The sequence below is a fragment of the Mesitornis unicolor genome, unplaced genomic scaffold, assembly GCF_000695765.1.
Source record: "Mesitornis unicolor isolate BGI_N332 unplaced genomic scaffold, ASM69576v1 scaffold50590, whole genome shotgun sequence".
Lineage (NCBI taxonomy): Eukaryota > Metazoa > Chordata > Aves > Mesitornithiformes > Mesitornithidae > Mesitornis > Mesitornis unicolor.
In genome coordinates this window covers 1-12,287 of record NW_010157210.1, presented here as the reverse complement: position 1 = coordinate 12,287, position 12,287 = coordinate 1, and the positions used below count along the sequence as shown (strand labels likewise).

At 36.3% G+C, this 12,287-nt stretch overlaps 1 protein-coding gene across 1 annotated transcript; it reads right to left on the bottom strand.

The window, feature by feature from the left end:
* Window positions 1-211: 211 nt before the first annotated feature.
* Window positions 212-10,198, bottom strand: UGCG (UDP-glucose ceramide glucosyltransferase; the record flags this gene model as incomplete). Its single annotated transcript, XM_010179103.1, has 8 exons — window positions 212-448; window positions 1,930-2,119; window positions 2,546-2,632; window positions 3,056-3,234; window positions 5,099-5,211; window positions 5,609-5,710; window positions 6,595-6,697; window positions 10,057-10,198. Coding segments are annotated over 8 exons (1,087 nt in total), but the record flags the coding sequence as incomplete, so codon positions are not given.
* Window positions 10,199-12,287: the final 2,089 nt, after the last annotated feature.

Below are 12,287 nucleotides of genomic sequence, written 5' to 3'. Positions count from 1 at the left end.
AAAGGAGTTACTGCAGAGCAGTCCTATACAAAGTAGATGTCACGACCAATTCTCTCCATTTCGATTTGTACATAGGAGCAAGGTACCATTTGGCCAAGACTACAGATGTATTTTCACAGATGCAAGGGCCATGCAAGAATAAATTAAAGAAGGGATACCAAAACATACAAGTAATAAAACTACTGAAGGTAGATTTTCTTGAAAGTACTTATATAAACAATTTATGATGCTTTTCTTTCCCCTTCTGTTTTTGACATTCACACTTACAAAGCTGTGGCTATACATCAAGAATTTCTTCTGCAGTGCCTCCACAACGTAATCTGTAACGTCCTGTCCTCCAGCTAATAGTGGGGTCCCACAGAGCAGATAGGAAAATATAAATTGTCATGGATTCTCTGATGAACCAAGCTACCGCATAGTCAAGTTTTGAAAAACACAGAGGACCACCCTAGGAATATAAAAAAAACCAAGCACTTAAACATACCGATTATTCAAAAGGAATTTTAAAGTAATTGAGAACATTTGTGTTACACATAAATATATTTTACAGCTTATTGCATATTAATAACATTATTTTATAAGCCAAGAATATTTCCTGATCAAGATATGATTACACATATTAAACATGAGGAGCTTGGCAAAATGACCCAGAAGGTTTGAAGAGAGACTTGTACATAAAGCAAAAGGCAAGGAAAATGGTGAACTTTTCTTTTTGAAGCTTTGTAGAACTGTGTTCAAGCAGATACTGGGTTTGTGCCACAGTCTCCAGAAGAACAGCACCTGGACAGAACACTTCTGCACATTCCCAGAAGAGTGAATTCAAATAAATAAGCCTTTGCCCTATTGCACAGGAGAAGTGGGACTAAGAAAAAATCTTATACCCTATTTTCTGCTCTTTTGAGAATTTCCAGCTACATGCAGAACAGGAAATCAAAGCAGACTTAGCAAAGAGTAGGCAAAAAGATCTTTTACATGCTGGACATGGTGCGAAAAGTAATCAGAAAGGTGATGGTTAATCTGACCTTCTGGAGTCCTACAGAACCCACACAAGGCCTAACGATTTTTATTTCCAGTATGTGCTAAGACTACTAAAAGAGTATTTTTCAGTATGGTGAGAACTATTTGATAAGTTTGAATATACAAGTAATTATGTATCAGATTCAGATGGAATATTGTCACAGCAGAAAGTAGTCTAAATAGTCCCTACAGCTTTAGAGGAACAAATGCTGTTCCCATTTGTGACAATTTCTATATTAAAGTTCGAGGCCTCACTTCAAGTGATGGGAAGATTTTATTTTCTGAAGTAGGCTACAGCTGTCCTGTAAGTCCACTATTCACAGAATCACAGAACGTTAGGGATTGGAAGGGACCTCGAAAGATCATCTAGTCCAATCCCTCTGCCGGAGCAGGAACACCTAGATGAGGTTGCACAGGAAGGCATCCAGGCGGGTTTTGAATGTCTCCAGAGAAGGAGACTCCACAACCTCTCTGGGCAGCCTGTTCAGTGCTCTGTAACCCTTACGGGAAAAAAGTTTTTCCTCATCTATAAATACAAGAGAAAGTTACAAGTAAGATAAAACAAAAAAACCCACCCCATAAAAATCCTCACAAAGCTGCTATTCTTGTACTGTTAAAAAAAGTTTAAAATTTCTGGAAATGCCTAGGCAGAGCAGACTTGAAACATGAAGATTAAGGGGACAGACATGCAAACTTTCAGGTACATATAGAAAAGAAAATTACAATCAAGCACACTTGCTCTTTTTCATGTTATTATAGCTGAAGCTGGAAGACTGAGAAGTAAATGGATTTAACCTGTTGTTTCTTTGATGTCCAGAGAATTATTTCATTGTTGTAATTAGGCTTAGCTTTTTGCTGAAGTACACGGCATGAGTAACTTTAATTAACTCCAAAGAAGAAGAAGCTACATACCTGAACACCTTTCAGTTGAATGTAGTCAAATACAAACCATGCCAAGCAGTGACACATGAAAAATACCATTATATCCCATCTAAACATATGATGGGCTGCCCATCCAATAACTAGACTGGCAACAAAGCACTCCGAGATTGGCTCACATATTATTGTGGCAGGCAGCATATTAATTCGCAACTTGGTCCATCTAGAAAAGACAAACAAATCAGTTCTCACTATGCATTACTCTTTGTCCTTGTCACCCACCTTATCAAAATATGAGCCATCATGGTCATTTCTGACAATGTTAGTTTAATCTAATTTAATTTACACCTCCAAAAATCTCCCTTTCAAAAATATTGCACATAGCATTTAAAAGGTACTAAGGTGCTGAGGGGTTTTTTTTTTGTGTTTGTTAGTCTTTTTAATTTAATACTCTGTCATACTTCTGTGGAAAGTCAGCGCCTCTTTCCCAACACTAACAGTAAGTGTTCATCAAGCTGTGCATGGGAACTGTAGCGTCCTGGGCATTAGTTCAAATTAGCTTGGAAAATGCATTCCTTCTCATTATTAGGTTACCCACATCAGATGCAGGTGACAGGGATGGGTGGGACAGGAAGATTTAAAATTTTACCTGATCATTCTGGACTGAAACTGAGAAACAGAATATGAACCAGAGTTTTGCATTGCAACTTGTGTGGCCATCGCAAATTTCCAGCCCCTAAAAAAATAAATTTGTTATTATAAAATATGTGCCAATAGGAGATGCAGAAAACCATTACAGAACAAACATGCAAGAATGTTTAGTCTTGAAAAGTTTCTTTGGCATATGTACCCTACTATTACAATAGGTATAAGCAAAAAAAAAAAAGAATATATTTTATCATATGGCTTAGTTGGAAAAGAGGAAATATCACTTGAATAATACATAAACCAAGTTAAACCTTTTTCTAAAGGAACTCACAATGATATGGACTAATTATTTCTAAAAGACTACAGTGACAGGACAAAGCACATGTCACAAGGATGTTTGCTGTATATACATGAAGCTGACCTAGTACATCCTGTAAGTACAGGTGTTCATGTGTTTAATAAATATTTAAACTGCACTTAAAGCAATAAGCTTACTTCAGAGTCATCTTACCGGTCAGCTATAGCTTTGGCCATAAAGTAATCTTCAGCAATATACTGTGCAAAAGCTATTAGTCCTCCAGCTTGGTCCAAGACATCTTTCCTCATCAAGCATGACATTCCTGTTACACACTTAAAGCCAGTTAAGTTGGCTGAAATATATGACCTTGGATGCGAAGTTCCGAAATAGACCTGCCAAAACAAGGTAAGTCTTTTAAAACGCTACATATTCATGGAAGTACTACTCACCGACAACGTTTTCTCCAAAAATGTTTGGAGAAAAAGTGCTAGACGTGGCCAATTATGACTGCATATTTGGAAAGATCTTTACAACCAATCTGAAATCTGGTCTACCACCAAATCTAAGAAAGCTAGAAGTGATACTGGCTGTGCTTTTACAAATCTGTAAGTGAGTTTTAAATCCACATTTTAAATACCAAATGAAATACGGTAATTTAATTTCTAGTTTATTAAGGTTGTTCTCAGGGAATACATATATTTTACAAAATCCATTAGGTAAGTTACTAATCAGCAGGATTAATACACTAATGGAGACACGCTGTCTCCTTCCTCTTAAAGATTAACTGCATTACTGCATACTTGTGTTCTTAGAAACTTACCACATGGTTGTGCAGGAGCAGGGGAATTTTGTTTACTTAATGCACTTGCAGCAGAAATAGCACAGAAAAAATTCAGATTGTGAGCTTTTACAAGATTCAGTAACTTAAAACTAGCAGTGTCCTATAAAGCGACTGTAGAAATGAGTGCCAGCACCTCCCACTACTATTCTTCCCATGGATGGTCTTCACACTGGTCTTACAAATACAGTAATTCATTCTAGAAAAGGCATGTTCATCTTGCAGTACACCAATCCAGAAGTGAAAAGCTCCTCCAGCCATACAGAAGCAGGAGTTGCAGTTCTTGCTACTTCAGTGCCTAGCAGTACTAAGCTTTGTGCTATAGCTCCCTGCTCTTCTCTTGTAAGAGGAAATTCTGAATCTGTGTCACAAAAATCACACGAGCTGCCCTCTCCCCAAGCAATGAACAAGTACTGAGTTTCACTGTACTTTCATCTCTTGCATTTCTGTCTTTGACACACATTTGGCCTTGGGGCCAAAATGCCTTACACATGCCAGCTTAGAATAAAAGATAGTTGATTAAAATTACATGCCTTGAGACCCAAGGAACAAACAAGAAAACTCAACTTCTTCATTCTACAAAAGAGAACTTACTGAGAAAGTAGAAAGGGGACAATAGGACAGAATACGTGATACGAAGATGGTTGATAGGAATCACCTGTCCCCTTCTTCTTCCAAAGGAAGTATTAGGAGACATGTGATAGTACTATAGAAGAACAAGGGTCAGAATAAACAAGGTGGTGGTTCCTGTAACAGATAGTAGATCTATGGAACTTCCTGGTAAAGACAGTTACAGATGTTAAAAATCTATATGGATGCACAGAGAGAATGGAAAAATACATGTAAAAAATCTGTTCTCACTAGAATACTTAATAAATTAACAAAATACTGAGAATTGGTAAATATACTAGTCTATTTCCTGCTCAGGAAGTCTTTCAGCTGAAAATTGCAGGAAGCTAAGACAGTATTACAGGAAAACAGGATATAAGCCTTGCTTGTGCTCTACTTTTCTCAAAGACTCTGCTTATAACCCCTATTGGAAATAGGGCTGTGTGAGCTGGACTTTGCTATGACTTGTTATGACCATTTGCGTGTTCCTTTTCAGATGTCAACATAGAATTAATGGCCCTTTCTGACTAAGCACTAGAAAGAGTTCTTCAGTTTTAATGAATATTTAAATAAAATCCATCATTTTCATCCTGTAAGCTTTATTGTTTGTATTTTAAGCTTCAGTATTGAATCAACATTTAGAACACCACAGTAGAATTATGAAGCATGGAAAAGTTATTCCAAGTAGTTCAAAGTGTGACTGCAGCCGAAAATAAACATTTCTTCACTCAAAAGGTGCAAGCAGCACTATGCAACTTTTAGTTAACAAGGTCTTGCAAAAAAAAAAAAAAAGACAATATTGCACTCACCTGTTCAAGGGTAGCAGCAAAACCCTGTCTGTCTGCAACATAGGGCAGCCCATGCACTAAGCCTACTTTTTCAGTCATTTGATTGGCCATATCTGTCAGTGTGTCTGGAGTTACTAAATGACAAATGGAAAAAGACAGTTAATTGAGCAATTCTGTCATTAGCAGTCTATTGTACAGAGACATTAACTTTGTTTCTATTACCAATATCAAGAACACATATACTTTGATGCACAGTATTTTGGAGCAACAAAGTTTCAGAAAAATAGTAAGTGATTAACATCATTAATATGACAAAAAACAAATACAAAGGAAACAGTTTGAACAGCATTTCTAATGGAAATATTCACCTTTAATTAGAAATTGAATATTTTTACATCGTGAAAATACTTTTTTCTGAATTTCTAACTTTAATTTTTATTTGTATTTTCAGTCAAAATAATCTCCAACAACTACTTGCCTACAAGGGAGTAAGAGCAATATAACAGTTAGCACATCACAACACACACCTACCTCTGATTCCACTATCACAAATCCATATGAGATCATATTTTGCAACTTCATAGCCAGGCATTAAGTTGTTAATCTTGGGGTTGATGCCAACCTTCTTGCCACCTAAAAAAATACAAACATCATACACAAATAATGTATGTATGGGTCTTTTTAGAATTCAGACTCAATATCCAAAATATTTAGATATAACTAAAGAACAATAAATGTTTACCCATCAATTCTTAAAGTCCACTTTTATGAAAAGAATTTTAAGTATTCCTTCACTTCCATATTTTAGATCTTACAATTATGCAAAGAATTAGAGAGGAAAAAAAATATTTAAATGCTTCCTCAAAATGGCAGGGTAACAAGGTGAATGTCATTAAAGGGCAGTAGAGCTACAAAGTTTATTATTACATTCTGTACAGTAAACATTATTTTTTTATTATATTTCTTAAGACTACTGATTATGACCATTATACTCTACAGTAATTTTAGCAGAAAAATTAAAAAAGGAGCAGAATAAAGTGAGACAGTCTTTTCCTCCTATTGAAAAATATGGTTCAATTCGCTTCATGTCAGAGAAAAAAAAAATTACATTTACTACCCAGTTCTAATATCCCTTCCCTCCTCTTAATTCACATGTAAAGTGAAGAGAGCCCTAAAGTTTAAGCTGATGTAAAAGGGTTGCTGCAGGACCTCAAGCTCAAACACAGCCACAGCTCCAAGTCACTTCCTGCACATTTAGCGGATTTGAACCACTATATTTCAGATTTAGAAGGAAAAAGTTGCAGGAGTAGCATAACTCATTCTTCCTAGAGTTTTTTTGAACTGATGTCACAGATTGTGATAACAAATTTACTTCTTTACCCTAAACAGATGATTAAGCTATAGAACTAGCATGAGCTGAACAAGATGACCATCTATTCTAGAATACTGCACATGTGAGTTGAAGACCTAAAACCATTTTACAAGTAAGAGTCTCACCTTCAAGTTGCACTGCTTACCTATGAACAGTCGAGCGTCAACATTCGGGTATTTGCCAAGGAGCTTCTTGCACACATCAATAGCTGGATCATCATGATCTTGTACACAGAGTAGTACTTCATACTAGTAAAAACAAAAATGGATACACACATATTGACACAGACGCACTTAGTATCAATATGGTCTAGGAAATAAAGCTTAACAATGTACCAAACTGAAAAAACAGAAAGCACTGGTACAGAACTAAAAATAAAACCAAGGAGCTGTTTCACAGCTAAATAAGACTATTTTTAATGCACAACCAAGTGCCTGGTCAAACCAAGCCTGTATCCCAATAAAGTCCTGTACTGAAGAACATAAGTCTTCCCATTATTAGAACAGTTTCTATTAGGCATGAAGCAAGATACCCTGACACACAAGGTAAAATTTTTATTTTAACCTCCATTTTTGTTCCTATATGAATTTCAAACCCTATCTCATAGTCAATGAAATTACATCATACAAAATATTAAAGGAATTATGTTATCATACACTTGACTGCAAACCTCTAGATGACACCTTCCTTTACTTTGTAGATGTACATACAAAACAAAGCTGGAAGACAACCCACAAAGACCAGTATATGTACACTTAATTGTAAAATAAAGCTAAGCTCAGAAACATATAGGCACATGTATTGTATACATATTTTCCTTACTAAATAGAAAAATGGTTAAAAAAAATCAACAAGAGTCAAGGAAAAACTGTAGCTGTTTCAGCAATCAAGCTACATGCTTGTTAAACATGAGCTACAAACAGTGAGTGAGGAAGCAGCATTTCAAGAATCACTCAATGTTTTGAGACAGCTTTGCAAGCTTTGATGGAGGTACTTCTGTTTCTGCATTAACAGCAAATTTCTTGAATACTCCTTACTTGATATAACTTTCCTTTCCCCCTGTTAAAATTACTGAACTGGTTCAACAAGTTATCAGAGCTCAAATCAAAAGAATAAAATTCAGAAAATGCAAGTTTCTGATCAAGATACTTAGGAAGCCATTTTTACAGTCAAGGATTTAAAAATTCAATCTTACTAAAAAACAATTTTCTTGGACCTCATTTGATATAGTAGTTGTAAATATGAGTCCCAACTAGTGATTAAAACAGTTCTTACTGTCCCTTATACTACTCTATCACCTCACTGAACTTTATTTTCAGTAAACTACTTAAGCAAAAAGTAATCTGACCTTTGAAAGCTGCCTGTGGGCTCAAAGATGACAATATCTGAGGATAGTGTTCAGTAAGAAGTATTCCATACAACAGAAGACATTGAGTTAAATAAATACATTATTTCAGGAAAAAAATTATTGTTAAACACAAAAATCCCAACTCTAAATGCAAAACTTAAAATCATTAACCACTAAATGGGAGTTAGGAAGACCTGGTCTAGCACTACAAACTGTCAGACAAACATCTCCACCTCTCAGAATACAAACTCAGAACCAACTGGTCTAAAGAGCAAGCTGTATTTGATTCCTATCATTTAACCTCCATGGAAAATGGAATTTAAAAGGGTGACAGACCTGTTTCATTAAGCAGACAGGTCTTTCCACCTCAACAAAACAATCCTGACAGCATGAGCACCATAGAAATTACCCCCTGAAGAAATTAGTTCTTCATTGCTCTTCCAAATAAAAATAGTTTTACATTTTTTTGCTAGTAATTAAATAATTACTCTTCAATCCACAGTTGCAATGATACTTGTATATCCCTATTCTCCAAGAAATTCAACAAAAAATAAAAACCTTTGACACTGCAATATTTGGAAACAGAAAAAATCACAGTAAATGGCCTTTGTACGCAGTAACAGAGTAAACAACAACAAAATGTATGACCACAGCAGAAGAAATACGAAGAAGCCTATCTACATAAACACTACAAGATTTCTGCCAAAATTACAATATGCACAGTAGGTAAGAACTGTTCACTGAAAAATATCCCATGTAAGTCTTGCAGTTTAGAAGCTACATAATTGACTTCTATGCAGGACACGGTCTTCCACATGGGGTATCACAGACATTTCAGAGAATCAGTATCACTGCAGGTTGAACTCAGCTTCACTGGAACAAGTTTAAGATTATTCTTTCCTAATAATTTTTCCCTGGATAGCTGAATTTTGAATACCAAGCAACACCGCTGTTCCAATTTTTGTGATGTAATGTCAGTCTTTTAAATAAGGTATTTCTGCAGTTATGTGTTTTCAAACAGTCTGGGGATCTTGCTTGCTCTCTATGATTTGTGCCCCAATAAACTGAAGCATTCATACCTCCCAATTTCACTCTTCTTGGGAAAAACATGATTGTCACTATTATTACCTGAAATTCAGATTTGTGTGGAGTAGGACATCTCAAGTATGCTTTAAACTTATCTTGGCCACAATTAATCTTTATTGCATTTTTGTTGAGTTGAAAGGATTCAAACCTTCATGCCTGAAGCTTTTTGAAAAGCCCCAATCTTCGTTACAGAAAAACTATCCAATCTTTAGTAAGTTTCAAATGGTGCAGGCTTTTTTTGTTTGTTTTACCCTGCCTCCTTAAGAGTAAGTTCAAAGCTCCCAGTCAGAATACACAAAGGAAACTCGCTGTGTAGCTTACTCCTGCCTATGACCTTTTACAACTGAAGTTGCAGTATCAGAAATAGTTTCAATAAGAATTGAGATAAAAAGAGTTATTAGAAGTAAATTACAGGTTTTAGAATTCAGGGGATATGCAATAGAAAATGTAGTCCTTTTTTCCACCCACAGGAGCATACACCAAGTAGTGAATGATGCAGCAAGCATTTGCAGATCTCTCCTTTAAGTTATACGCTCCTCAGAGCAAGGACAACATCTGACAGACACACGTATCATTTACATTACTTATCACTTACATTCCAAAGTCAAGCAGTGTTCAAGAGCAAATGTAAGCTTTTGTTAACTATTTGCTTCCCAACACTGATAAGTTGCTTGGAGACATCCTATCTACGTAGAACTGGTAAGGTACACCACCTCATCACTGAGCAATTCTAAGCTAGATGAGCCATCAGTAGAAACCACTAGAAATATTCAGGCTAACACCTAAAAGAAAATATTCTATTCCCTTTTAGAGAATCTGCTACAGAGAAGTACTTAACTGGGGAAGGTGTCTGGCCCTTCAAATCATCTTTTATAGATTGAAGGGATTTATACTGCTATAAACACCGCAATACTGGAATAACAATGAAACAAATCTTAGTGAAGTGTAGAATACATTTCATCCCTAAGCCTTTGTCATGTTCCTTCATAGAGAGCTTTTTAAAAAAAGCAGTAAGTTCTGTTTGCAACATGTAAAATGCGTAATTACGTATTTCCTGTGGAAGGAAAAACAATCCAAGACATAATCAAGTTGCACAGTTCTAGCCCAGGCTACTGCTAGGACTTTTGAAGGGATTGGAGAAAAAAAAAAAACAGACACTAACAGTATACATACTTTTGGATAATCCAGTTCAAAGAAGGTTTCTAAGTTGTTGATCAGGTTAGAATCCACACCTTTTAACGGCTTTAGAAGTGAAACACCAGGAAGCTTGCTATATGGCTGTTTGTCTGTGGTTTTCTTCTTGAGGTGGAGGCGTCTGTAAGGAGAAATAACATATAACACCACATGAAAGAAAATATGCTAGAGAATTTCATTCAAAACACAGCCAGAACTAAGAAAGCTTGGGAGTTAAAACTACTGCTGCAAAAAAACCCCTTTAGTTTTGGTTGTAGAAACAATGGCTATTTTTATATCTGATAGTATATGTGTCAGAGACAAGGTCTAAAAATACCTTAGCATTGCATGTATGCATTAGACATCTCAGATTAACGCATTGTGAACAACTGAACAGGAGACAAGATTTTTCTGCCTTCTGCCACAGCACAGTATTATAACAGGGTAATCAGAAATAAAATAACTATAAGCAAGGCAGAAAAAAAAGAGAAGAAGATCAAGTACTTTTTCCTGCATTAAGTTATGCAAAACTTTGGACTAAGCTGAAGGCACAGAGGAAACAGTTGATCCTACTGATCAATTTGTTAACAAACGCCTCCAAGAAAACGATAAGTATCAATCCACTGTAGTCTAAAAATCCTAGAAAATGGACATCAGGCTGGGTCAGAAGCATAAATAAACTGACAACACAATTCCAAGCAGTCACTAGTATTTCAGCAACAAATATACAAAGTAAAACGATGATCATGTCACTACTCGCTTACATTAATGTTTAATGCTACACTCCTGTGTGAATGAATGCAAAACTGAATTCTGAGAGTTTGATGGGCCAGTATACAATCAAATTTGCAACAAGGAAATACATATAATCTAAGTAACCAGAGAAAAAGTATTTGCTGAAACTTAAAATTTACTAATTAGTGTATACACTGCATACCACAGTTCTCTAACATGCTCAGCAGTCAAACTGAAAGCATACTTTTTTGCAGCATGTACCTATCTTATATCAATGTATCAATTGTATGTATCAAGTGTATGGATCAATTCTTAAAAGCTTTCACTTTAAAATTTACAGGATGCTGCCTTAATAAAAAAAAAAAAAAGGAATAGGATCGCTCATGAAGTGCTTCATCCTGGTTCAATGGTAAGAAAACCTAAAGTCAAGTTCCTAGGAAGAACGCTCCTGAGGAATGTGCCTGACCAAGTAAAATTACTGAGCTATGAAAGAGCTCCAATAGGAGAAGAGGAGATTCCAGTGCGTTATTTTTTTCATGAAATGGGACAATGACATCACATCTGCGACCTCATAACTCCACACCCCCCCAGCATACTCCTTTCAGGCAGGTTTGCAGCTGGATACCTGGAGCATAATGCTGTTACAGAGAATAAACAGTGGGCTCACTAAAAAAGACAAAGCAAAAGATGTCCTTGTACCATCATTGAGTCCAAGCCTGGGCATGCAGAGGTGAACTGAAGTAGTCTTGCTGAGCAATTAACAGCCAAGGGACAGTCAGATCAAAGTAAGAAAAGCAACAGTTCATATAGCTACCATAGACAGAGAAAGAGCTCCTTACCACTTTTCACAAATGTAACAGTAAAAATGGGCTTTAGTATCAATAAGAAGGGAGAGGCTCAAGCATGCAACTCTGACCAGGAAGAACAAAGTGCAGATAACACAAGGAAGGGAAAAAAATAAAAGTACTCTATTTAAAACAGGCTGCAGCAATGCACATAGCTTCGTACAGAAACAAAATCCTTGAAGAGCAGGAAATAAGAGAAGGAAGTGCCACAGTAACGAAAAAAGGTAAGGAGAGAAAGGATGAAGACAGATTTCAGGCAGTGCTGTGATCAAGAATAAGCATCAAGTGATAAAACTGAAGAATCTTGAAAAGCATGCCATGACAAGCCATGCTGACACACAGGATTATGGAGGTGATTGAATGACATAAGGAAAAGCCCACACGTGGTGTAAGAGAGGGAAACCTTGGAAAAGATGCAAATGAGGCATGTAGCATTGACAGGATCTATTCAGCTATGAAATGCCATACCCTGAGACTTCTGACGGTGTGGCTCAGTACAGTACGACTGCCTCTAACATGCTACCTTAAAAATAAGACTCCAGTTTGTGTTCTATGCATAACACTGCACAAAAGTGGCAGCCTGCCATCCTGAGAGCACTGTGGTATTGTGACACTAAGGTAAAGCAATTTCCACACCAGTAATCACAACTC